Source organism: Prinia subflava, chromosome 2 (assembly GCF_021018805.1).
Source record: "Prinia subflava isolate CZ2003 ecotype Zambia chromosome 2, Cam_Psub_1.2, whole genome shotgun sequence".
Classification (NCBI taxonomy): Eukaryota; Metazoa; Chordata; class Aves; order Passeriformes; family Cisticolidae; genus Prinia; species Prinia subflava.
In genome coordinates, this window is record NC_086248.1 from 82,018,152 (window position 1) to 82,046,106 (window position 27,955).

The following is a 27,955-nucleotide window of genomic DNA, read 5'->3' on the forward strand; positions in this document are numbered from 1 at the left end:
ATCACTTTGTATAGCTCTCGTTAGGAACCAGATGATGATTTTGATTCTTTTCGCTAAATCTTGTAATCCAAGGAAAGGGTTGGGTTTTGGTGTGGGTTTTTTTTGTTTTTTTTTTTCAACTTGCGCATTTTTAATGTTGCTTGAACACTCTAGACAGGAGGTATCGGGTGGAACACAATGCACTCCTTGCTATACCACCAAGCGTGTTTTTAACACTCTTTTCAGCGCCCAGTGTTTAAAAATACATGAAGCCCTTTGGAAAGTACCAGCAAATGAAACAGTTTCAGTGAAGTTGTTTGGATACTCTAAGGTCACTGCAAGGGAGTGGAAAATTGGAGCCTGTACTGAACTGAATAGGAAAAAATGAAATTGTGTGTATAACCAGATGGGGAATATTTGAGCTTCTAAGACCTGGGGGGGGCTTTTTTGTATTTTTTTTTTCCAAAAGAAAAAACTGCACTGTTAATGACTCACAGATGAATGTGAAAAAGCAGTTTACTCTGCACACCTACATTATAAATAACTCCTGGAGGAATGGAGCAGTGGTTTGTTTATGCACCAGGAGAGTCTGTGAAACATTTCTGCCTCCAGAAATCATAATCCAAACAAAACAGAATCCCTAAATCTGGGTCCAAATGAACATGTGTATGCAGAAGATTGCTCTACGTGCCAGGCAACACAATAATAACCTTTTCCAAATACTTTGTAATACTTCAATCGGTCTTCTAGAAGAGACAGAGACGGCCGGTTACCTGAGATGTTCTCTTGGAGGGGACCGAGAGCCTGCTGCCAGCACGACTCAGCAGCACATGCACCTGCCGCTTTATCCCGGTTGGAACTCAAATACAAAGTGTGTTGTTACCTATTGGATAGGGCAGCTCAGCGAGACCCATTTAGCCCACAATATCCCCAGCATTGCCTCGGGGACCGCACGGTTCCAACCCTCGGTTTGTACTTGACAAATGACCTTTCACAAGACGTGCAGTTTAAATTACAGTAAGCTCCAATGCTGGAGCCGAGGAACTGCAGAACAGGCGGATGCTTCTTCCTAACATCGTCTCGTAAACTAAGCGGAAAAATTCTCAGTTCACAGAGGAACTTTAAAAAGGGCGATGGGAAAGGGGTACGGGCAGGCCGTCTCTTCCTGGGACCCCTCTGCCAGCCTTGCCCTCGAAGCCCTCCAGCCTCCGGCGTGGTTCCATCGCCCTCTGTCCGGGCGCCCCCTCCCCGGGACGCCGTGGCAGCCGGGGCTCGCGGGGGAGGCGGCGGCCCCGGGGGCGCATCCCGCCGGCAGGGCCAGCTCCGGCAGGGCCAGCGCCGGCAGGGCCGGCCCGGGAAGGGCCCCCGGCTCCGGGCCGTTCATCCCGCCGGCTGCCGGGGCCGCAGAGCCGCGCTAGCCCCGCCCGGGCGCCCCGCCGGGGGCGGCCCCGCCGCTCAGTGGCCGCCTCGGCCGTCGCTCAGGCGGCCGCGCCGCTCGCCCGGGGATGGTGGGGCGGGCGCCGAGGGGCGCGGGCAGCGCCCACAGCCCGGACGGCGCCCGGCGCGGCGAGCCACGGCCGGCCAGGTCTGACCTCCCTTTCCTTGCCCCCTTCCCTCCCTTCGCGAGCGGGGCCGCGCCCGGGCCGGCCCCCGGCCCTTCCCGGCGGGGTGTCGCTCCCGGCGGCGGGGGCGCGGCGGGACAGCGGGCGCGGTGCCACCGGCGGGCGGCGGGCGGCGGAGGGGATGCTGTGTCAGGTCACCGCGGGGTGTCGGGTCACGGCAGGACCCCGGGCTGTCCCCAGGCAGTGTCCCCGCCGCTGGGGACTGGCGTGCCTGAGGTCCCGTGAGGTCCCGTAAGGTCCAGGCTCCGCTATCCTCCCAAATACAGAAGAGCGAGAAGAACACAATTCCCAAACAAACGCGCAAAATTACGATACTTTTGGGATACCTACACGGCTAGCTTTCAGAATTTCAAGAAATTAAATTGATACGTAGTGTGGTGTCACACTGCGACTTAAATATTGCTGTCCTCAAGAAAAGGACATGAGATGACCTCGCGTGCTTTAATCTTGTTGCTGCACGCATTTGACAGTGGGAAGCCGAGCAGGCAGCGAGGGGCTGGGAGGGCGCAGCCTGGCCCCTGAACTCGGGGGTTTCGGGGTCTGCACCGGGGCTGGAGTGGGCAAGCACTGACTGACGGCGTCACTTCACGGGAACGACCTCATCAATACCTGGGAAGCAGCAGAAAAAGCATTCGTAAATCAGATTTTTGAAGGCAGTTTTAAATAGCGCAGGCAACAGTTTGTTTGAGCATAGAATTATGCAAAATGAGTCAAATGGAAAATAAAGTTACCAGTGTTTGGAGGTGAGTAAGGGCCTTGGCCAGCAACAAAACTGAGAATGACTTCGTTGATTCCTACAGAGGTCCACTTTGTGTCTCATCATTTCCCTTCTCCAGTCCAATCTTCATGGCACCAAAAATATTTATAAGTGCTGAGTTTGGGTGAAAAGGTGGAAGACAGGGACTCGAAAATCAAGAGTTATGGCCCTAATGCATTTAGGCCGGTAAACATTTTAGGATGGTGAAGGGAATCCACGATGTACTGCACAAACCCACGCCTGTTGAAACAGAAGAACTTTCCAAACTTTCTCCAGCAGAGAAAGGACATCCAGAACATATGGGCAGAATAGGAAGCATTTAGTTAAACACTGCATTTTGTTAAAAACAGAGGAAAACACTGACAGTGTGATAAGGAATATGTAAATTTTTTTAACACGCTTCAAAAAGGTAGAACATTGTTCCCTCCCCCTTGAAATGTATTTTGATAATTTCCAAGCAGACGGCAAAGAAAAGGAAATTATATCAATCCCTTTGGTGGGAATGTGACATTCTGACTTCTTGAAGCCTAGAAAGAGGTTTATAAACTTAAAACATGAAAAAGACAAATTTAATCTTTCCAGACTTGTCAAACTTGTCTCAATTAATTTTTGATGACATAATTAGAACTTAAGGCTTTAATGTGCGCTTTTTTAGTTTACTTTTCAAAAGATTTAACTTTTTAAGACTCAGGGGAAACAAGAGGGCTTTGCGGTGGGAACTGGAGCAGGAAGAAGGGGCGGACTCTGTGTAGGTTGGAGTGCTGATTCAGAGTACTCTGTTAAGCCAAGAGAAGATGAACTCATTTTTATCCTCCCTTGGGGAATCAGACAAGAAACAGGAAGTCATTGATTCTAAGTAAGATCATTCACTTTGCAATTGTAAACAGTGTGTTATGTGCCTGTAAATATTTCCAGAACCCATTGGCTTGTTGGAAAATACGAAGTAAATTACTACAATCTCTAGCAAACAACCCACAATAAAAAGAGTTATTTTCAATCCTTTTATCCATAATGTTTGTGCAGTGGAATATTAATGAGTTTGGACATTGAGAAACTACTTGGCTGGACACACTGTTCACTGCCAGAAATCCATCTACTCAAATGTTTTGTCTGTCGAAAGACAAACATTTTAAACTCCACCCTGTAATATTGCAACCTACCAAAAAGCAAAAATTCTTTCATGACTTGACCTGTTTGTGTTTTCACTGCCACAAACACTGAAATATCCCACTGTTAACCAGATGTCAGCCTTGTCCATTTCTGTTTCATGCAGTTAGTTAAAAAGGAAAAACCTAAAATATCCTAAATAGTCTAATAATAAGTTGCCACTCCTCATTACTTAGGAGAGCAGAATCCGGATAAATCTGCAGCTGAAACTCCCTCTTCCCTCCAAAACAGGAGAAGCTGCTGCTTGGCAGTGCCATCTTCCCCCTTGAACAGGGGGATTCTGGACAAGCAGAGACGAGCATGGATTAGGGACAGGACAACAGTGAGCGGCTTGCTTCCCTGACAGCCCAGGGAATTTTCTGCTAAGCTTAAAAGGAGAAGGGCAAGAGACACCAGAGGTGTCTCGGTCACCTGGGAGGACTGCAGTTGACACGCTTGTGTTTAGAATGTAATGTTTAGGGTGTTGTAGGATCGGCTTAGGAAACTATTTTAATAATGTACTTAAGTCCTAGTGATTCCATGGGGATTCCTGAGTGGGAGATTCCTGGAAAAGGACAGGTGTAACCTCTGGCTTAGCAGCTTGAATCCCAGCCTGCAGGACCAAAGGAAGAAAGAGCGAAAAATGGAGCAGTTATCTTCAGACAAGTGATTGTGGTGAAAAGTTACAAACCTGTTTTTCTTCCTAGTTTTCCTTCTAAGTTAAGGTAAGGAATGAAAGAAGCAAGGAATTTAAGGTGTGAGAAAGGAAAGAAGGTTTTGAGCCAGAGTTTTTCATGCGTTTAGTTAAAATGAACTTGAGAGTCACATGAGAGATGGGAATTTAGAAGAGAAATAGAAAATATTACTGTTGCAAAGAAAAGTGAAGGACTTTTTGGAATCTGGCTCATGATTTTGATCTGGCTTATGGTGCTTTTCCTTTTTTCTTCCTGTTGTCAAAAACAATGGAGGAGATAAATTCATTGGTCTTTTGTCTCCAGCTGAGGGGTTTCAAGTGGGGCTGCCTCTTCCGATGCTGGGAGGAAGGGAAGTGCTTGAGGCTGGGCTTCTGGAGGCCTGGGATAGTCATGGGAGGGGGCTCTCAGTGGTGTCACGTACTCATCCATGCTAGCTGTGTCAGGACTTGCAGTGTGGAGATCTGTATTAGCCATAATCTTCCCTGTATTGCATCAGCCTCCTTTGTCACACTGAGAACAGTGGCTTTCCTCTTCAGTGTCCCACTGTTCAGGCGGCAAACATGCAATATAACCTTGTGACTTGTAGTTTTTCCTTTGTTGTGATCTTCCAGCAGCCTTCCACTGAATGGTGTTTTTTACATGTTTGTTATTTTTGAGATAAAGTGGATACTAAGCAGTTATTCAGGCTTTATTTTCAAAGCCAAGCCAAAGTGTCCAGAACCCTGCAAAGTCCAGGCCTTTACTTAGCAAGGGAACTTGGACTGAATGGTTACATTCAGCCATCCACTTACTCTGTTAAACTGTCTACAGATATTTGGAATACAACAGAGCCCAGTCCTTCTGCTTACACACACATGATTTTCTTGGCTTCTCAGACTCAAACCATGATGAGCCAGCTCTCATCCTGAATAATTTTTCCAGAAATGCTTGTCCAGAAGGGCACTGAGGCTGATTTCCAGAAGGCACGAGCAGTTAAATGTGGATAAAAGCACAGATTTGAGACTGAAACATGCCTGAACCAGGATGTTCTTTTAGCAACAGCTAATGCAAAAAGATTGTTTTTCATGTGGGGGGTGCATTAGAGACCATTTGCTCACCCACCTTTACATTTGGAATCAGAAACTCTCCCTTCCATCTTGTTAAGAGTATTGAATTTAAAGGCAATTTGATTAAGCAGAATTTTAAAAGACTTTCAAAAGAGTGGTCTGCCAAACATTAAACTTGCAAAAAAACAAATGTGCTACTAACTCACAGGCAGTTACACCTATGTAAGGCATTTGCTAAGCAAAAGCTCAGTTTCCTACAAGACTCTCCTGAGTAAGAAAGGATATATGCAGTAACTGAAGATTAAAACGTGAGATGTGTCTCTGCATATCAAGGAAAAATAATTGCAGCTGCAGGATAATTGAAGAAACTCAAATCCAATATACCTAAATGTTATCAACACAGATTTCAGAATCTGATAGTTATGATAAGGGCCTCAGAAAACTAACATATTTTACCATGCTTTATGAAACTGTACCTGTATAAAATCTGGGGGCTTTCTTGAGCTTTGTATAGAATAGGTTAGTATGCATATTAAAATAAAGTCAGACCTTAAATACAGACTGAATTTGACATGGGATTTTTTTCCCTTTCTTTTTCCAGCATAAATATGGCTGAACTTTCAGAGCCAGAGGGTACTGTAAACTGGAAGGAAAGATGTTTAACTTTGGAGTCACAGTTAATGAAATTTCGTCTCCAGGCAAGCAAGATCAGAGAATTGTTAGCAGAGAAGGTAGGTCTCATGGGCTGAATTTTAATGATGTATAAATGATTTTATTTTATTCTGGGGATCGATCACAAGTCATGGTTTGAGATTACAAGTACTCAGATTTTTTTAAGAAGGGGGAAAATAGCCTTTTACAACAAAATATATGGAAACCATGTATGTTTTAATGCTGTGAAAGAATTTTACACATCAGAATTGCCAGCAAGAAATGTTCATTTTCAAGTAAGAGCACACTGGCAACTCTCCTGCAGAAAAAAATATGTATTCAGTAATCACTTTTACAACACTGAAGTTAATATTTAACACATTTATTAAGTATTTGAGATGTGATTTAAGACACAGAAATCATCACAGAGAAAATCCAGAAGTATTATTTTCCCCAGTATTCTTTAATGAATCATATAATTTACCAGACTTCATCTTCTTATAAGAAGACATATCCAACTACAGCTCATCATCTGAGTCTCTGGATCCAGAAAGTTAAAAGTATTGTATAACTTAATTTGAAAAATGTTGTTTAAATATTTACTTTATTTTTTCAATAGAGGAACATTGCACTTGGCATATTCAAATATGTGTATCCCAACAGTCAGTTGCAATTGAGCCCATATCTGAAATATAAAAACTGCACCATTTTATTTACCTGGTATCATTTTGACAGAACAAGGCAATTAAAAGAGTACAAAAGATCTTAGAGATTTATTTGAACTCTGTGATCATTAAGACTTACTTCAGTGAATTTCTAATTAAAATGTTTTAGTTTAGTAATTCTTCTATGAGCTAAATTTTCCATCAGTTGCTCCCCCTAAAGAAAAATAAAATTCAGATAACCTGATAGTATGTAAGTAAAAATACTTTTATTTTTTTACATGTAAGTTAATGGTTCTCTTTTGTGGATTTATCCTTTCTTCCTTTGAAGCCATAAATACATTTGATCTCCACATTTAGTCCTCTGTGAATCATTCCTACTTTTCTATTTTCGGTGGGGGAAAGAGCTAAATAGTATTAAAGCAGGAAGAAACAGATATTTTTGCATTTACAAAGAAGTCTGGATGATGTACAAAGTTCCAGATGTGTTCTGGTCCTTTCCTAATAATGCTTAACGTTGTTTTCTTTGACAGCTAAATTGAAATTACCAACTGAGTATGTTTCCATGGAGATACCTATCTTAATTCCAGGATCTTACTCTAAGTCCTTTAGAGCTCTATGTTATGTGTCATCTAGTATTTTATTGACTGCCCACTAAATTTTTAAGGACCTGTGTGTACATCTTGCTTGTCAGAAAGCTTCCCTTACCCTGAGTAACAAAACACCACCAAACACGTTGTCACTTCACTGCTCAGTGGCTGGTACCAAACGTCCCCCTTGAACAGCAGTGAGCCCTCAAGAGATCTCTGCAGGCCTCCCCTGACAGCTGCTGGCACTGCAGGCAGTAACCAATAATGTCCTATTTATACTGAGCCCTCTTGGTAATTCATGGAGGGACATTCCCTCTTGCCCCAAGGCTTTTTATTTCCTTGAAACATTTTGCAAAATTCAAATAATCGTAATAATCAGACCCTCCCTATCTTCAGCCTTGGTGATCCCCTCAACACTTCATTAGCTTTGTGAGCAAACACCTCTCTTTTCAAGGGCCACTTTAACTCTTTCTTTACCTATAATACTTATCCACATGCACCCTAATTTTGCTTTACATTTTCTACTCATTTGCTTACTACAGACATCACACTAATAGATCAATAGTTGGTTCAACTATGTCATCCAGTTCATGACTGAATAAAATTTGGCAATTTATTACTATTCATTTTATCTCTTCATGTGTTCTATGGAGGCACCCAACCTCAATTCGAGATGGAAAAAAAAATTGAATAAAGAAATTTAGTATTTTCTGTATTAGACTCCTTTTCATTAAGTGGACATGAAAATTTACAGCAGTATAGAACAACTTTTAACAAAAAGCTTTTTTCATAATACGAAATTCCACTGAAATTGTATTCTTAGAGTTAGTACTCCAAATAGTTCTGCGTTGGCATAACTAAAAATATTGTTGTTAGAAAGCAGTGCAGTTGAAAACTCTTTAATTTTTTCCTAATCTTGCAATTTTTTTGTATGACAAACTCTCATTGAAAATTTATTGCAGAATATTAGGTTTGGGAAGAATAATGAACTGTGTAGAAGCCATCATTTGAAATTTCATTTAAGAATTAAAAAAAAATTGGAAAATGAAAACTACCTGTGCCTTTCATTGTAGTTAGCAAAGCTCAGAGATGAGCAAGTTATTATCATCAGTCTTGGGGGATGGATAGTCATCCATCCAAGAGTACAGTGCTGGCTGCTGTAACACTCAGCAGATCACTGGATGCTTATTACACACAGTCTGAGGTGTTAGGTCAGAGATACCTGTTCTGTCTCTTTACCCCATCTGGACCACTGCATTTCGGAATGGAAAGGGCTTGAACACTGGACAGGACTTTACTGGCCACCTTCTAGCAGCCATTACTACCAACTTTTATGCAGCTGCTGCTGATTGTAGTTTTGGCAACCAGAAAGTTAAGATTCATGAACAGCACTTCACAAAACTATGTAAGTTTTAAAAAAGATTTTAGAAATTCGAATGCTTGCTATTGGACTTTTCACTTTGTTCCTTTACAGTTTGCATTAACAGGTTCTTAACTGCTAGAAATACCTTCTTAAATTAATAGCGATATATGCATAATAATATATTTTTAAATATCAACATAAACCCCCCCAAACAAGCAGAATAAGATGGTTAAAACCACAGGTCTTCAGCACTGTGTTCAAAATAAAGTATTCCAAGGCAAATTACTCTCTCATCTGTGAGAAATATGGCTCTGAAACAGATAAAAAAACTTCTGAATTTGTTATAGTACTGCCCTCTTGTTTTAGTTTCCTTTACCTTTCTCAGAAATTTTTGAAAAAGCAAAGTGATTACAGGAGTTCCATGGGAGAAACATTTTCTGTTGAAGACCACAGGTCCAACAGTATTCAGTTGGGATAATTTGACAGAATACTCTCCAGAGCAGAGCATTACCAGACTTCATGAAAAATGATCCTTCTCCTTACTATGCCCCTTTTTTAATATGAATCTTTCACTCAGAAACTGGAATTCAGTTGGAACATGTATCAAAGTCTAGTCACTTAATAAAATTTGATCATATTCATCTACAAATTTAGCAATTTGGCATAATTCAAAAGCAATCATTTTCAAAATGGGCAGTAAATTCTTTGGATGTATTTCTGAGTTGGTTTCATTTGCCAATAACCCAGTAGTTATTTTTTCACGTTTTAATTTTTTAAAATTATACAGACAGTTCTCAGTATTGGTTAAAAATACACTCACATTAGTTTGAAATTAAACTGCATGGAATTGTTACTCAAAATATATTTGGGAAATAGAAAAGTGAGTAATGAAGACTCAATTGGCCAGTAGTTCATGGTCATCCTGATACTAATGACAAAAGAATAATGCAGCTGATATCAGACTTTATGGGTGCTGTCTGGATTTGTTACTTGTTATAGAATAAAACACATTGGCAAAGTTCTGAAATGATTCTCACTCTTACTTTGATTAGCACAGGCCTTTATTTGTGGTTTTGTTTACAATCATCTCTACACGATGAAATGTGTACTGAAACATCGAACAATAGCAGCAGACAGTGTTCCACTTGAAAACAGCAACAAAATCACAGCACTGTGGTGTGACAGACATAAAACCCTGTGGGTATTATACTATGTAATTGTTGTAAAAAACGGAGTAAGACTGATGCTGTGACAAAACCAGGGAGTCTGTACAGAAAGATAAGAGAAATGGATTGGTGGTAATTCTCCAGCCTTCCTCCTCTGCCTGTGTTTGAGAGGTATCTCTTCAAGACAGCATCAGGGAAAAGTGTTTACATCCTATCACCCCTATGTGTATGACTTGCCAGAAATTGCCATTGGGTTCTTCCCCCTATACTTGTTTTTAAACTTGGTCTAGAATCAGATTTAAATACGAGATGTCTTGAATCTAGCTGTTTCTAATATTTGTGTATGATCTGTGTGAGCCCATAAATGTATTCAGGCTGGATTAATTGAAGTACTTTTCTTATACATTAGAAATCAAATACCTTTGCAAAGGTTATTAACAGATGTGCTGTGATTCAGAAAAACAAACTATTTACTGTGTTCAGTAAGTTTAGGAAGTAGTCATCCTTGAAACTCAGTTGAGGAGTTTGAGAAATTTGCATTGTAAATATGTTGCAGAAGTACAGCTACAAGAGTTGAAATTTTTTACTGAACTTGAGAAGAGAGAGAAGCAAGGGAATATACAGTGTTTTCAGAAAAAATCCATTCCCTGTTGTTTATTTGTTTTTAATATTTTTTCATTTTGCCAAGTAGAGTCTATATTTATAAATTTAACGTGCAAAGAAAGAGACCTTGTTGGAGTTTTAAGCAGAAGCTGCTGCTGTAAAGTGGGAGAGGTCTTTACAGGAATTTAAGGAATGATGTTAGAAAGTATCCTGGCATGCCAAATTTAGGATGGCTGTGAAACTGAGCTTTAAGCAGAAGCCTGTATTTTAATGCAGCTTGAGTCTTACGTATGTGAAGAGGTTACAAAAAACCCTTTTGTTGAGTAAAAGATTACATGTTTCTGCTGCAAGTTTAGCTTTCAGCTGGCATTTCAAGTAAGAGAAAAAGCTGGTGACCTTCATTCTTTTCACAGTAACTGCATTTTTCACCTAGAATACGTATGCAATATAAGATATAAAGTTGATGTTCTTCCTACCACTAAAAATCATTTTCATAGGAGAACAAACGTAGCTGTGTTAAATTCTCACTGGGGCAGCCTCCACTGAATTTCATCAGACCCCATAAGGGCTGAATATGGCACTAACCCAAATGCTGTGTTATGGGCTGTCCAGTAATACTCAACCTTCCTATGAACGTCTCCAAGTTTTTTCCTGCAGTGTTCAGGGTCATTATGTTATGCTTTAAGTGGTTTTCAACAAACTGAAAAGACTGTGAGAGAGAATTCTTTTCATGTGTACATTGTTTTAACCTTCCGTTTGGGTATTATCTGTATATGTGCTCAGCTGGCAATGAGTGTGTACATCACAAATGTAATATTATTTATACTTTCTGAATGGATGATGAAAATTGTATGATAATCAATTTTTAGGCTAAATACTGTTTTCAGTATATTCCAAAGCATAACACATTTTGGACTTGGTCTTACAAACCAGCAGCTAAATCCATGTACCTTTGTATTTTTATTCCTTTCACAGTCCTATTTTCAGTATGTCATTTGACATTTGAAAATGAAGCAGATGCAGTCTGTTTTGTTATCTCTGGCATGGCAATTTTATGTTTAATGTTTTTGGAGGAAAAGTCAGAAACACATTGGACTTACACAGTGATTGCCAATATAAAAACTGTAAAAAAGCACAATGAGTATTTCCATTTGCAATCAAAGGATTATAAAGGGTAAAGGGGAGCAGAATACAACTGAACAAAAATTATTCAGATGAAGGTTATGTTTCAGTATTTAGTTGTCCTTAAAAATCTTCTCATCATGGGGAATAATTCAGTTGCAATTAGGAAGGTACAAATAGGAGAAAGCAAGGAGAGTTAAGGAGAATAAAAGTTTATAAGAATAGAGTAGTTGGTTTGTTTACACCTTTTTAATACCTACACATTTTTATAGTTTCATTTTTATCCCTTGTCTATTATTAAGTTTATGCCATGCTTTTTTAAAATGGTAGAGCTTTTTATTTGTTTTGTTGTTTTTGTAGATCCTAAAACTACATTCTTTCTAAGTAGGTTGAAAATGGAAAAAAAAAAAAAAACAACAAACCAAAAAGAGAACTCAGGAAGCAATAAATTAGTTATTCTTGTAGAGGCGTGGCTGGGTAATGGCATGAAGAGCACAGCCTTTGCTCTGAGGCCAGAGGATTAATATTTCCTCTCTGGTGGTATTCACTTCTGTTCCAGCCCACCTGAGATGGGCAAGTTGATGGAAGTTGTAGAAACTGTGATACTGGGTCCTTAGCCAATCTAATGTTTGTTTAGCATTTCACTTCTAGAAGCGACAAAATTTTTTTCTCTGTTTTTGATGGTGAGAACTCTTTCTGCTCATTTAATTTTCATTCCCTGGGAGTGTACTGTCTTGCATTATATACCTGTTGTCTTAAAGTGCAACAAGCTGCCTTATATATATTTCTGGAATCTCTTGCTTCTTTACCATGGGTTTCCAAAGTGTCCTGTACACTTCAATGTCATGAATAAATTCAGTCTCAGTCATGCTGGCCGTGAGTGGTACCTTTGTTTCTCAAGCCATCACCTCTCAGGCAGTGACATGTCCTGTTTCAGGTGGACACTCATGTTGTGGCTCTAATCAGAAGCCACAGTTCTGTGAGACAGAGGTAGCAGAATTTCCACAGTTGTAGTACAGTGATCAGTACAAAACAAAGCAGATGGAGAACCAGTTCTTGATATATGTTTGTCTTTTTCACAGTAAGCACCATATGAGGATGATTTTTCCTTGCCTGCGAAAGTATTTTGGTACCTTCTCTTCCCTCTCACTGAACAATATCTTCACTCCTTTCACGAATTTGAATGCCATGATAAATGTCTGTACCAAGAATGGCCACCTGCCTAATTTGTGTTTGATTGTGTCTCTGCAATTTAACTATCAAGGGAAAATCTGAGTTGGGAAAGATGACTGCCAGACACAGGGAATTTCCTAGGGTTTTACCAGGCTTAGGAAAGTTCTGTGACTGCCATTGGGAAAAGCACAGTTACTGAGCCAGCATGACCTGCTACTCAATTGTCCTTCACTACACTGCCTCCTCAAATCCCACTGCTGAATTTAACATTTTTAAATCTGTGTGTTTGCTGGCAGCTGTCCTAGACTACCAATTCTAGAAGAGTTCCCTCTCACGTTTTCTGTTTTATATTTTTGAGTTATATAGTTTCCCAAAGAAATCATTAATTTTACTACAATGAACTCAACTGAGATGTGAAAGATTTTTTCGTATGTACTTTTCACTCATTTAATGACCACTAGAAAGCCTTTTGAGCTAAATAATTCTTAAAATCATGTTTAAGTACTGAAAAGAACTTGAAAGAAGTAAAATAATTCAGTAGTAAAACTGGTCTCCTGAAGGAGAGCAATAGAAATTTTGAGGTTTTTTTTTCATTTTGGAAACTGAGCAAATAGAGACTGATAATTTTGGAGGTTTCATTTTGTTCTGAGGAAAGACTTTTGTGCCAAGCACAGTTCACAGGAGTGAGCTGAATTGGCAAAAGGAGAAGTAAGAGAGGCTTGCAATTAAGAAGTGACTTTTGCCTACCTAGGAGAGCAGTGCCAGAAGTTGCTGTATTGGAAGTGAACAGGATTGTGTTTCTGCACATGCAGGCTGTAGAACTGCTGGTCCTCTGTAGAAGTGGGTATGTGTCTGTTTGTGGTGTGTGCACACACAGATGTAACTTTGACATCAGAGAATCAAACTGTTTTTACACTTCATACATTTGTGTGACACAGAAAGACAAAATAAAAAGGAATTGGTTAGATGGCAGATTTGCAGAGGAATGGTTGACAGTGCTTTGTTCATGAGAAGAATTGTAGCCTTTTACATGTTAATTGCTATTAAAAATGAAGAAGATGGGAGAAGGAACACCATGGGTGAGGTTTGGAAATTGCCAGCTTGCAAACTGCTGGGTTGTGAGCCTAAGCTACGTTGCAGTAGTCACAACCTAGGTGAGCATTCAAGTGAGATCTGAGGGAAATACAAGGCTGTAGCTTTCTGAATTTAAGCCAGGTGACTAATTCTTTATCTGAAGTTGTGGTTTTTTCATGTAGGAAACAATACAAACTGTAAAATTTCATATACAACACATGCTTGGTCTGTAAGTAGCGTAAGGAACATTTGAGCCCCATTGAGATGCAGCCTTTAGCATTAGCCCTTTTGGGGAGATCTGTGACAAAAAGAAATTACTTTCAGAAACCAATTCTTCATTTTGAAGACTAAAAAACTGAGTAATATTTTTATAGGTTTCACTCTAGGGAAAAGCTATTCTGCCAAAATATCCATTTTGCACCGAAGGCATATTTAATTTTATAAACACAGGTGGGTCTGAAGTATCACTTCCTAGATTATATAACAAAATGCATTTCTACTAATAGATTAAATGCAATGCTGTTCTATTAAAGCTAAGTCTCTCTAAGTATTGTACTCCCTTTGGGATAAAAAATCAGCCAATAAAGAACAAAGTATTTCTTCCCCAAGGCGTGTGCTCATTCCTTCTTTACAAATTATCTTCTTTATTTTTCCTATGCAGTGTTAGTATATTTATTTTACATCTTTTTTTCTTTAGGTCTTTTGTCTATATGGCTTAATTAGTCAGGTCATATTTTAAAGTTTGTTGTAGCTTATAAAGATCTACCACTGCCCTTTTAGAGAGTACATAATACATAGAAGAGGAATGTCAAGGCAGAAGGAATAACGTTAGAAAATATGGATGGAACATACCTAGTCAGCTTTTTAATAAATGAGTTACAGAACTAGGAGGAATATTACTGTATTTTCCTAAGCCAAACCACTAGAAGAGAGAGCTTTTTGTGAAAAGAGTATGTCATGCTTCTAGAACAGTTTTACCATTGCATTTAACTAAAATACCTGCAAGGCTTTATATGGCTGGACAGAGCATATTGTAAAACATGAAAAGTGGTTGTCATCAAAGTCTTTGAGAAGCTGATTTCTTGCTTTTAAGAAGTACTAACTTTTCTTCTGGAAATGCAGAGATTTGTTGAAATATTTGGGTCTGAACATAGGAATACAGAATCAAAAGGGGAAATCTTGGTTAGATGTAAAGCTGTGGAATAGCTGGCAGGCATATTCTTCAAACCTTTTAAACTTACCAAGTATCACAGACACACAAAAAACCCCAGATCTTTTGTCTTTGGAGCTTCTATTAGAAGGCAGTTCTAAAATCTTTTTTACTCAATGTGAAAAAATTATTGTCTTCTCGTTGCCAGCCTAGTTGTGTGTATTCATCACCTGTTTATATCTACTGGCACCTTTGAAAGAAAGTTGTGTGTTTATCCCTCAGTTGCTTCTCCTATTTCTTTATTTATAGAAGCAACCATATACCCAGGTCTCTGGTTTTGGTAAGTCCTGTGAGGACTGGTAGTTCACTGTATCTAAAAATGGGACAGATTTACTGCTGCTTTTTTTTTTTTTTTTTTTTTTTTTTTTTTTTTTTTTTTTTTTTTTTTTAATACAAGGAACATCATTATTTTTCAGCCACAGATGGTTTGGGCTTTTTTCTCAGATGATGAAGATTTGACAAATTGAAGTGCAAGGAAAACAGCAGACTCTAAACATACCATTCTCAAATCACTGGAAGTTCTGCATTTATCAACAGATAAACTGCTAAGAAACATTAGGTTTTAACTAATTTTTCCTTTTTAGAAACTTTGACCTATTATCAACATGTTTTGAAAGGCATATGGAGAAGTGATGCTTTTCTTTTTGTTCATAATTGCTTGTATTTTTCCCTATATGTGTTTCAAAAAGTTTCCAAAAAGTCTATATGATACAACTGTGTTGCTTATAATACTAAAAACTAGGAGACACTGTGTTATGCACTGATTATAATGTGAATTTCAAACATGAATGGGATAAATTATGTTGAATATTGCTGTGGATAAAAAATAGGAGTTTGTTCCTATACATAACAAACATTTCTCAGATTCCAAAAAGAAATAAATTACAGCATTTTTTATTTTAAAAATAAAATGTTTCCTTTAAAATTATTAAATAGCTATTTCAAGGAACAAGGAAGTTATCAATTTAATGCTTTAATTTCTCTCTAATATGCACTACAGGAATAATTATCTCTATATATGTATAGAAATGAAACTATATTTACACATACATGCATACAAAAGGTGTATTTTTGAAATTTGTGAGTGATGACTTTTGAGTTTATACCCTTTGCTGATTTCATGTAATACATGTTTTACTCAAATGAAGATTTCTTTACTTGCACAAAAATATATATGTTCAACATTTCTGAATACAGGCAAAAAAAACCTCTAGGTGACCCTTAAAAAGGAATCACTTTATGATTTGCCTTTGTATTGTACAAAATTCCCAGTGCCTGTGTGTTGTACTTCAATGTCCAGACCTCCAAGGCAGTACACCTCTGTTTTTATTGCTGCCATGTTTCTTCAAAGCATTCACTATTTATCCACATGTGGCATTTCTCTGTTCATTGTTTCAACAAAAATAGCTCAATTTGATGAGTGTCAGATGTAGAGTAGTTATTTCCTTACTAAGTTTAAAACCAAGTCTGTTTCTAACAATAGAAACTGTTTTCTATAATTCAGTAATTGATGCGGCATGCACTAATCTGTTTTCTGGAAATTGTAAGAGGATTTTTCACTTAAAGACAGAAGGAGAAAGTGCAGGTTAAGGTAGCATCTGTTCTTCTGTATCTTTGTTCTTTAGTCAATACGCATCTATTTTTTTGTATATTTAAGACTGTAAAATAAAAATCAGTATAGATTACGACAGGACATCTCTGAATTCTTACTGAATTTCCACCAATCCAATGTGGGTTCAAGAACAATTCCTTACAAGAGGTCTGTTGAACTGGGGCATTATTTCAAGTTACCTTATTTAAGACATGATAGAAAATTGGGTTTAAATATATTTCACACACCAAATGTTATCAATAACATGATGGCCCTCTGTGTTTCTCATGGGAAGCTAACTTTATGTTGGTTGATCCTTTACAGACTGTAGTTCATTCAAGCAGCGTCTCACCTAACAGCTGATACAAAACATTTTCATCCAGTGATGCTGGCAATTTGCTGAGGTGTATACAGAAAGAAGTTAGTGGGACAGAGTTCTGGTTCAACAGACCTTTCTTTTTTTTTAATGGCGTTCTTTATAAAGTCAGAGTTGGTTGTCAGTAGTCAGGATGCTGCCACAGGTGTGAGATCATCTGCATCTGGCATTTGCCTCTAAGCATGGATGTGGATGCCATTACCTGCCACATCCATCCTAACCTGAAAGGATTTTTCTGTAAAGTTTTATTTGAAGACCTTAAGCTATCAATGCATAGTCTGAAATGACCTTCATAGTCTTTAGGTACAGAGGATTTACCATGGCATTTTATTCTTGATGAGTTCAAAGCATGACTTGATTTAAACCATTAGCTATTCCACCAGTCTCATATTTCCACCTTCTCTCAGTAATGCTGTGATCGCTGCTGAGAAGCTTGTCACTCACTTAAGAAGACAGCTTAAGGTTAGGTTTTGTTTATGAAGAAAAATTCTTACCTTAGAAACAGTTCCAATCCTTGGCCCAACAAATTTGATAGCCTTAAGAGTATTCTAAGGTAGTCCTTTCTTCTGTTTAACTTCATGGGCTTATAAACAAGCAAACAGTCAGGATAGAGGTAAATCTAATTTTTCAGGCAAAACCATTTGGTGATTATTGATGCAAATGGAAAAACCATACTTTATAAGTTTCATTATTGTTACAGCAGACCCTGCAAACATACCTATATGAACTCTAAATAATGGGAAAATCAGGACTCAGTAATTATGATGTGGCACCAAAATTACTGAAACACTGGTAAATTTAATTTTAACAGAACATTTTCAGGTTTTAATTCCATTTACTAAATCTGTCACATTTCTGATACTGCCTTACAGATGAAATGACCTTAACTTACGGGACATAAATAAATTGCCAGTTGCTGCCATGCGTTTACAAATTGCCTGTGAAAGCTGATGAACAACTCGCTACTCCTCAGTGAATTTCACAATATAAATATCTGAAGTTTTCTGTCATAATATTATAATTTCTGTCATAATAGTTTTCTGTCATAATATTAATAGAGTCAGAACATTATAGAGTATTAGTTCATTACTAGTACCTGCACTGCCACTATGTTTAGCACAGTGCCTTTGCTATAGTGGAATGTTAGCTGACCATATATTCAGAAATTTCTGAATATATTTCTGAATCCCAACTCACTAAAATAAATGTCTGAAAAATTATATTAGAGTCTTACAAACCAAACTTCTGTTTAAATGTAAAAACAAAAAGACAGATAGAAAGTAACCTTAGAAGTCAAAATTCTAAAAATGAAACTCAAAATCTTAACATGAGGTTATTTAAATATGAAATTAAATTCATGTAACCAGAGAGGAACAAAGAAGCCTTATCTCCCTGTCCATTTGGCAAATGAATGACTGGGAAGATCATATCCTGAGAAGTGTTCTTGCAAAACAACTCACTGGGGACCTGACCATAACCATGTGGATTGTGAAACATTTGTTGCTCTTGTATCAGTGGCGTTTTGTGGTGTTATTATGATGTAGACTTTGGGGGTTTGTATTGTATGAGAAAGTCCTAGGAGGTGAGTCACAGCTTTTTTTTTTTCTCCTAGTGAAAACTCATCTTCTCCATTTTCAGTTATTGATTGATAGAAGATGATGACTCTGTCCTTGTATGGATATGATGCTAAAAGTTTCATGTGATTAGCAGCAAAATTGGGAAGAGAAAAAAAGAGATGGAGAGTGAAAGAGAAACTAAAAGATGCCAGAAATTGAGTACAAAAAGGACAGGATGAAACTCATTATTTTAAAACCACACAATAAACTGAAGGAGGAATAAATGGGTTTCATTTGCATTTGCCTCATATGTTTTTCTTAGAATAATTTTCAAGCTGAATACTAAGTATAGCAATATTATTTGATATTTCATTCTCTTCAGATGAACTGAGGTCTTATCTAGATGTTTCCTGCGAACCAATAAGTCCTTAGTCGTGGAATATCTTATGAACATTCAAGTGTTAGTTCATACCAGGGCTTACTTTATAAAAAAGTCAGCAAAACCAGACTAGAGGGCTCTTAACAAAATGTAACAAAATGTAAACAAAGTATACCTTTCTGGCCTCTTCTGTTCTGTATTGTAGGGAAAGCCTTCAACATAAATCCTGTAAAATGCTGGGTTTTTGCAAGGCCCTGGGCAAAGACTGAGCCCGTGACTCGACAGGCATCGCTATAAATTAAGAGATCAGGGTCTCCCCCTCTTAGAGGTGACCTGCACTTCTCCAGGGAAACTGGAAACTCTGTCTTCAGCCACTGCTGCTGTGGAGCACCTGTGGCCACCGTGTCCCTTCTGCCACATCCTGCCTTGCTTCATGCAACAAGGGAGAAGGCTGAGACAGTTCTTGTAGCATATTTGTCCAAAACATTAAATTTGTCAACATCAGAAGGATTAGCAGCAGAGTTCCCTCTACTCTTGCCTCTTTTGGGAGGACATGAGGAAAGTTTCAAGATTATTGTCAAAGGAACTTCTGCTCTTGGTAGCAGGGGAGAAAAAGCAGTGTCATATGGCAGCCAGTGAATTAACTGTGAAGAAAAGGTGTGTATATTTTTTTCTGTTTTAGGGTATTTACAATGTTTTAGTACAGTCACGATGGTGAATTCTTTTCCCAGTCTGACATACAGTTTATCCTTTTATTTTTATGCTCCTGCCCTCCACGTGTCCTTTCCTTTTTCGAAACAGACCTTGAAAATATATTTTTCTGATGAGAGACAGAAGGCATGGCCATTTAACTGTATGTTTTTATACATATACAGATGCAGCAGCTTGAGAAGCAAGTCATAGATGCTGATCGTCAAGCAGAGAGAGCATTTCAGCAGGTATAATTGGAATAAATATCTCCACTAGCTGTGTGCATGTCATACTCTAATGAGGTGAAATTCAAAAAACTACTTGATTTTTAGGTACTTCTAAAAATAGAGAAGAAGACAGTTTCTTTTAAAGTCTATTGATTTGTCCTAATGGAGAGTTCTAACACATTTCTTTGCTCACTATTTAGTTCAGGTCAATAAAGTCAAAGCTAACATCACAAATCACAGGTAGATACATGGAATGAGCTTCTTCATTGATGTGTCATGAGTCTTTGATATAGGATGCATGTGGAAACAAAAGGGAGAGGAAACAATGACCTGTTTTAGAAGATCTGTAAGAAAATAAAATGAGGCTGCCCAATACAGCCTCTAAATAGAACTGTTCTGTGTTGTTCGTTCCTCTTGTAGAAGTTACATCACTTAAAGAACAAGACTGTGGTGAAATATTTAACCAAAGGTGCCTTTTGATTCCAAATGGCAGACTTAGCTACTGTAGACATTTTATGAACATACCTCTGGTATTGCTGAAACATTGCTCATATCTTACTGTGAGACAGATAGAAACTGAAAATTGTAAGACTAAAAATGTTCATGTACTAATATGGAGTTAGAAAACATTCCTGACTATGAGCCAAGTATTTTTATGCAATTTTTTAAATGCTACTGATAATTTGCTGGGTTTTTTTTACAGTGTGCAATTGTTTATTTATTAAAACATTGTTTACAGCTCCCTGTAGATAAATTGCATTCTTCCCATACTGGTGTTTCTAAAAGCTTGTGTGTTACAAAACTAGAAGCCTCTCACAGATACTAACAAAATCTGTGTAAGATCTTTCAGTGTTTTGCCAGTCCTGTTGGTATTAACTGCACAGGGGAGACTGTGATATATAATATATAATGAACTGTGGCTTCTCAAATAGGCTTCAAAACTTTGCAGAGTTGTCTTGAAACTTAAGTGTGGAGGCAATGTTAAGTTTATTTTGTGATTAAATTGCTACCTTGATTTGGAGTGTTATGTTCCTTAAACTTTTATATTTGACTTTTCAAATAGGTGCAGATCATGGAAGAGAAATTAAAAGCAGCAAATGTTCAAACAAGTGAATCAGAAACCAGGTTGTATAAGAGATGTCAAGATCTGGAGATCCTCATACAGGATAAAAATGACATAATACAAAAATTGGAGCAACAACTTGAAGAACAGGTTAGGAATAATGGTGTTACAAAAGAGAAACATAATTTCCCTTTTTAATTATACAAAAGAAAAAGAAAAATTTAGATCAATAGAGGACAGAAAAGTTTAGCATTATTTCTGTTATTTGCTTAAAGAGGTTCCCATTGGAAGTATATAATTTGAATAACATTTATTCCTTTTCAAATTACGCTCTGGCTTCCATTGAAAAAACATCTGACTTTTAAGAGGGGAAAGATGATATTCCTCTTCACTGTCCCCACTGAAGAGCTTTCATTTTTATAAGAGGACAGAGGAATAGCAGCCTCTGTGAAGACCCTACTCCTCATTTTCTAACAATCAGCATGTATTGCCTATGAGCCTGAATGACTTCAAGCAATCTTAGGATTTGTGTCTGAAGATACTACTCAGGCAGATTATATTACTCAGTGAAAAATATCCTTATGTCAATTTTTTCCAGAAGCAAATAAGACTGCAAGAAGCAAAAATCATAGAAGAAAAAGCAGCTAAAATAAAAGAATGGGTGACAGTCAAGCTTCATGAGGTATAACTCTTGCTACAATACTTACACAGAAAATATAATGGTGTGACTGGATATCCCTTAAACCTTTTGGCTGTTAAAGGCCCGTGTGCCATAGTAAAAAAAAAAAAAAAGCTTCCCAGTTTCATTGACTTTATAGTTATTTGCTGGAAAGAGGAGAATTGAAAACAATGGCACAGAGAGCAGAGTGTCCACGTCACCTAAGTTCTGATGTCTGAATGGTCAGCCAGGATGATCTGGGTCCTCTTTCTGGAGCAAGGACCCACGACTGCTCTCTGGAAGGTCAACTTCTCCACCAGTTCAGAGAGCTTAGCTGGCAAACTGAGTTTATTCAAGCAGATGCCTAAAGTGTGAATAATCCCCAGAAAGCCGACCAAGCCTGCTGGGGCCTGGCAGAAAAAAAGGCCTTGATCATTTCTTATTTCACAATGCCCACACTTACTCTTAGTCATTAATAGTTTCAGGGACACCAGCTCTAATTCCAAGAGACCAGCTGTCTCCCCTTTTTCTCTGCTGTGGTATGATAACCATGTCTTTGCCCTGCCTAAGGCTGTCAGCTTTGGGGTACAGCTGTGGTTTCCCCTCCCTGGGTGTGGAATTTAAAGTTGCCTGTAAAAGTTAAAATCTTACTCTCTTGAAGTTTACTGGAAATTACACTCAAGTTGAAAAACAATTCATTTATTGTTTTTGAAGTAAGAAACTAGAAGGTTCTTACATAAAATACCTACTTGTCATCTGTGAGGGCTAAAGTAAATTATTTTGAAATAATTTAATAAAAATGCCATTAAATTTAGCTAAAATTACCATGAAAAAGTTAGGACAAAATCAAGTATGACTCTAAGTATTTACTTACTCGTTATGGAAAATCACAAGCTAGTTTCACAGATATGACTAAGTGTCACTCAGTGGGAAGTGGAATTGCTGGCTCCCTTCTCTGTGACATAGTCAGATTCAAATCTGTTTGCGTAATTTGGAGCAGGAGTTTGAACCAGCATCTTTTACCTCCCAGTGGTGGGCTACAGCAATGGGTTGTTGATTTTTTTATTTCCTGTAGGAAGTCCTTTGCTTTGTATAAAGTTTGTTGGCACCTATTGTTTTTTAAAACTTTTTGCTGTGGAATGGTAAGGAGGCATTAGGACCATCATTCCCTCTGATTCTCTGCTCACTCTTGGTTTTAAAAGTGGCAGAGGAGTTTGTAATTCTAGCCTTCTGCTTTTATTAAAAATGCCAATGCAGTTTTCTTTTTCTCTTCTTTATTAAGGATTTTTAAAGGAGTCATGGGTTTGCTTGGTTGGGGGAATGATTTTGGCAGAATTGAGCAAATAGTCGTTGCAGGGAATTAATTGTTCAGAATAAAGAGATGCCTAGACTGGTATTTAGAGAAGTAGCAGAGAGGAGATTATTATTTGAACTGTCTCTATCCTTAGATAAGCAGAAATTCAGAGGAAACGTAAATGATGTAATAGCTTTAGGATTTGTTTCACCAATGGATGAGATTACATTTATATGCTTTTAGTTAGAGGTGGAAAATCAGAACCTTCGCTTGATCAACCAAAAGCAAACCAAAGAGATGAAAACAGTACAATCTAAACTGCAAGGTAAATGAACAACTCTTCTGAAAACTTCTCTCTATATGGTGTGTTTCTTTCTATTCCCTATGAATATGTGCATCTACATGACTGAAAATATTCTGTGAAATCACAAAGATTTCAGAGAGTATGGACTGACACAGTGACTGTACGCGAAGGTGTTAGGAAGGAATCATTTGGTTTTTGTGGGGTGAACAGGTACCGCTGTTACTTAAGAGGTTCTGCAAGTAATAAGACTTTATTGGATTTAGGACAGATTTTGCTTTCCCTCCTTTATAGCACAGGTGGTCACAAAACTGTTAAAGAATACATAAATGTCAGTCTGCATTTGCTTTTTCTAGCAAATGGTCAGCTGGGAATCAGAACTCCAATCAGGTATTTTTAGTTACTACCTTTGGCTACAGTGATCCAAAATCTTAATTCAGACCCAGTATCACCAGGTTCCTCTTGAAATGGGTATAGTAAATTTAAAAATCATAAAGTGTAAATAGAAAAAAAGAGGAATATCTCCTCCAAAGAGCACTATTTCACATGGATCAAAATTGCATAATATAAGAAAATGCAAAAATATACAAATTCATATACAATATAAAGTTTCTAAGATGCACTTTTCTGTTAATGAAGAAATTGGATAGTGTTGCTTCTTTGCTATCTTTTGCTAAGTAGCAATTTCATACACTTCCAGTTATTCTTTTCAGAGAGATCCATTTAAAGGCTTTTTGAGAGCCTGTAGTTTCCAACACACAGTTACTGATATGCCCAAAAACATTAAGAAATTGATTACTATTTGCAGGGTCCATGCTGGTGACAGGCTATAAATTATGAACACCTGGTACTGTTTTAAGCAGATTTACAAGTAGGGTAAGGGCCTTTTGTTCCTAGATCAGCCACAGGGAGTTTCATGAACAGGGAGGGATAGATTTCATATTCAAGGCAGTTCATCAATTTCTGCTGTCACTTTCTCTTGGAGTCCTCCTCCATATAGACCTTCTAAACCTGGTAACTTACTCTTCTGTATTCCCTGTGAAATTGTTAAATGATTTTTTCTCTCTATTTTTATATCAATTTTTAAGAACTAGAAACATTGGTATGGGTTTCTCCTGATACGGAGAGATGTCAGGTAGGATGTTTCTCCTATAATTCATTTTTTATTACCTTTTTTTTCTAAGTTTTAGTTATCTGTAAAAAAAATTGCACTGCAGAGTAAAGAGAAGAGTTGCATATCTTGTTGTATCTCACTAACACAAGATTTCTGAATTACTATTCTTCAGAAGCTACTGGTAAGAAATCTGTTACCTCAACACAAAAACCTGCAGAGTGTCAGCGATTAAGCAGTTTGACTTTTGGATGCTTTTCAAATAGAGCAAGAAGTCCTCAACCGTCTCCTAAGCTTGAAGAAATAAGCAAGGCTTCATCTAAAGAGTCAGACTACGCTGAAGGCAAAAACATGCCAGGTACCTTGTCACCAACACTGCCATTTTATTCTGACACAAGTGGGAAACTGAAAACAACAACTCTGTCAGTGCATCCAAACCAGCTGTTTTCAAAGTGCACACCAGCACTGCCTCCCTCTTCACTGCTACTCTTCTATTACTTGGAAGAAATCATCCTGTTGAGTTTCTGTAATAACCACTAATACATTATTTGGCAGCATGCAGAGGCTCCTGGGCGCTTTGGCTACGAAGTAAAGATGTGGTTGTGACCTTTGTTGTTGCACTGGTCCTTCACTTCAATCCCTTGTGCTGTTTATGACCTCAGTATTTTCTCCACAGTTAATCATGGTATCCAAAATGGCAAGCTGAGGTCTTTTGAAAATCAGAAACTGAAAGAGATCCTATGAATATTTTGTGTATTTATATTACAGCAAGTTCATTATGAAGGTGGCTGTGTATTAGTACTTCTATTTTTACAGAGGAGGGAATTGAAGTAAGACTGATGTTTTGTGAAGGGAAAGGATAAGACACAGAACCTTAGGCTTGCCTTGAGGGAAAGAGATAATTTTGGGGATGTCATTACTTTAATGTGGGTGAAATTAAAATCTTTGTCTTATTCAGTCCACTTTAACTTCACACAGGTATTTAACATAGACTTTTACAAGTGTCTGTGTAGAAAAATCCTGGGTTTGCATCTGATTTAATTTGGGAACATGCAGGCCTCACTAACATGTTGCAAGCTATAGCTTTCTCTTGCAAAACCAGGTAAAAGTGAAGAGCAGAAACAAAGCTATTTTTAACACAGTGTCTTTCCTGAAGTACTTGCCATGAGACTGTCTTGTATATCTGGAACATTCACAACTGGGAATACAATAATAGCTTCCTGAATAAATTGCTGTATGTAAACACTGTAGAAATGCTCAGAGCACTTGATTTGTTAATGAAAATCCTTTCTGACAAGCTTTTATTAAACTTTAATTTTCCACAGATTTAATAAAACAGCTAAATTTGTATGCTCTCTTAAGTATTTGGCTTTTGATCAGTTTTGGTTTTTTGTTTGTTTGTTTTCACACATACATGGCTTACTTTAAAATACGGCTCCAGTCTGTTAATCTTTATATTTATTGCCATTTTTAGTTCAGCTAGAACTTTGAGCAACATTTATTACAGTTTCTTGGCAAATGTAATTTGCATTCAGTCACATTAAAAATTTTATCTTTTTCTTAATGTTTATTATTTACAATATTAAAAAGCATAAATGTTCTCACATTTATGCTTTTTAATATTAATGAAATTATTACCTGCTTACTAGTTGCAGGCATGATGACAAAACCATTTATCAGTCAAGTTTGCTAAAGTAATTTTCTCATGTTCATTATATTTCTCCTCTAGAGAAGGATATCCTGGAAACTACCTTTGCTGGTCCTGTGCACGAGACAAATAAAGGTCAGAAGTCATTGCAACAAAGTTCCTCTGGTTCAGAGCAGAACAAAAAAGTGAGAACAAGCTGCTCATCCAAAGACATAGACAGTGACATGTCAAAGAACTCATGCACTACTGGGAGTGACTGGAGCTCAGATGAGGATGGAGGAGACAATAAAGGACTGAAATCCAGGTGTGCATCAACACTTTCAAGCCACACATCTGAAGAGAACACAAGGTACAGTAGAGTAGGAAGTGAAATGTATTTGACAGCATCTGATGACAGTAGTTCCCTCTTTGAAGAAGAGAGTTTTGATGTTAAGAGGATTCAGCAAAAGAAGCTATACTCGTGGCAGCAAGGGTCCCAAAGAAAAGGCCTGAGCAATCCGGGTGGAAAGTGCAACTCTGACTTCACAAGGAAAAAGAAAGACCAAGATAGTTCTTCAGATGAACTGAATAAGAAATTTCAGTCACAGAGACTTGATTATTCATCCTCATCCAGTGAGGCAAATACCCCAAGTCCAATTTTAACCCCTGCTCTGACACCCAAACACCCAATTCTAGCAACTTCTGCAGGTTCTCAATGCACAACTCCATCAGATTTTCCCTCAAATTTGCCACATCCAAAGTTACGGACTCCTCATGTCTTTAGTCTAAATTCAGTGTTAGCAAAGAAACACCTCAGCCAGCCCCAGCTGAGTTCTGACAGGATGTTTGGCAGAAATAGAAATGCCATAAGCATGATCCGTCCGTGGAGACCTCAGGAAACAGACATAGATCTGGTTGATGGAGAAGATACCGATATTTTAGAGAAAATGGAGATTGCCTGTGATGAAGGAGTGTTTACCTATGACTACACCGAAGCACAAAATGCTGAAGCCCAGGAACTTTGTGATACGACAAAAAAGGGTGCTAGCAACAAACCCCCAACGCCTCCATTACATCGATTTCCTTCCTGGGTAAGGGTGATTATAGATATTTTTCCCACTGGCAAAACGAACTTACTTTCTTGACTCTCTTCTATGATTTTTGTTGCCTCTCTTTTAATTACTTTCTGTTTAATGACAAGATAGGGCATTACCTTAATCATAAGTACAAACTCAGAACCTAGTTTTATTTTCAGCACAATATTCCTGCCATTGAAAACCATGGTCTCAGTTTTATAGATAAAGCCAAGTTTTTTTCATGTCACATCTAAGTTATGTATGTTTTTTTGAGTTTATCCAAGGATGTAATGCTTGTGAATGCCTTTATTTATTTATCTGAACTCTCACTAACACAGCCCAAGAATGCTGGTGTCAATGTCCTTGCTGTAACCACTGTACCACTCACAACCTAGACAATGAAGTCAACAGCAGACAACTACAAATTACAGAAGTAACTGATCACATTTCCAAGTCAAGATCATCATCAGTCAAGATATTAAAATAGATATTAATGTGTCTCACACAAAATCCAGAATTAACTGTGTCATGACTCACTAATTCTACTGTTTCAGTGTCAGAGATTTGTTAATTAATAACCTTTTAAATGTATTTATTTACTAATTATTATTCAGAGAGGAATAATACATTATCAACTTCTCTCTATATATATTAGTGAGCTTTTTGCATTATACATTTTTGTATTGTAGCCTTTTAACACAAAATAGTTGAAAAGTTGTCTTCTAATCGTATTTCTCTGCTCCTAACACACAATCTTCCATTAAAAAACATTCTTGCTATAGCTTCTTTGGCACCTGATACTAGTATTTTTAAGAATAAGTTCTTTACATTGTATGAAAAATGTTGAAAAAGGCTATGGCTATGATGTGTACAGCATCAAAAAGAAGGATGCAATTTTTAGCTGCTATTGACAATATCATTTCATGAACCATTTTATTGCATAGTTGCACTATGTGATAAAAAAACTAGGAGGCTAAACAGAACAAAAGTAATTGATGTGTTTTAATTATCTACTATCAAATCCATTCTGCTTATCTAGGAAAGTAGAATTTATGCTGTAGCCAAATCTGGTTTAAGGATGTCTGAAGCTTTCACCACAGAATCTCTTAATAAAAGTAAGTGGTTTAGTTGTTCATTGTCCCATCAA

General features: G+C 37.8%; 1 protein-coding gene across 4 annotated transcripts in view; it reads left to right on the top strand.

The window, feature by feature from the left end:
• The first annotated feature begins 1,401 nt into the window (after positions 1 to 1,401).
• The window catches only part of PLEKHH2 (pleckstrin homology, MyTH4 and FERM domain containing H2), a 54,304-nt gene continuing 27,750 nt past the window's right edge, over positions 1,402 to 27,955 (top strand). Inside the window, exons 1-10 of one of the 4 annotated variants that reach the window (XM_063390789.1) lie at positions 1,450 to 1,564; positions 4,032 to 4,229; positions 5,847 to 5,976; positions 19,637 to 19,699; positions 20,742 to 20,891; positions 21,340 to 21,423; positions 22,937 to 23,018; positions 24,281 to 24,463; positions 25,835 to 26,823; positions 27,848 to 27,923. In XM_063390789.1, coding sequence (XP_063246859.1) covers positions 5,854 to 5,976; positions 19,637 to 19,699; positions 20,742 to 20,891; positions 21,340 to 21,423; positions 22,937 to 23,018; positions 24,281 to 24,463; positions 25,835 to 26,823; positions 27,848 to 27,923 — 1,750 coding nt within the window. In that variant the 5' untranslated portion in view covers positions 1,450 to 1,564; positions 4,032 to 4,229; positions 5,847 to 5,853. Of the gene's footprint in view, positions 1,565 to 4,031; positions 4,230 to 5,846; positions 5,977 to 19,636; positions 19,700 to 20,741; positions 20,892 to 20,934; positions 21,424 to 22,936; positions 23,019 to 24,280; positions 24,464 to 25,834; positions 26,824 to 27,847; positions 27,924 to 27,955 lie in introns of those variants that run through there. The other 3 variants (XM_063390787.1, XM_063390788.1, XM_063390790.1) reach the window with 3 other exon arrangements.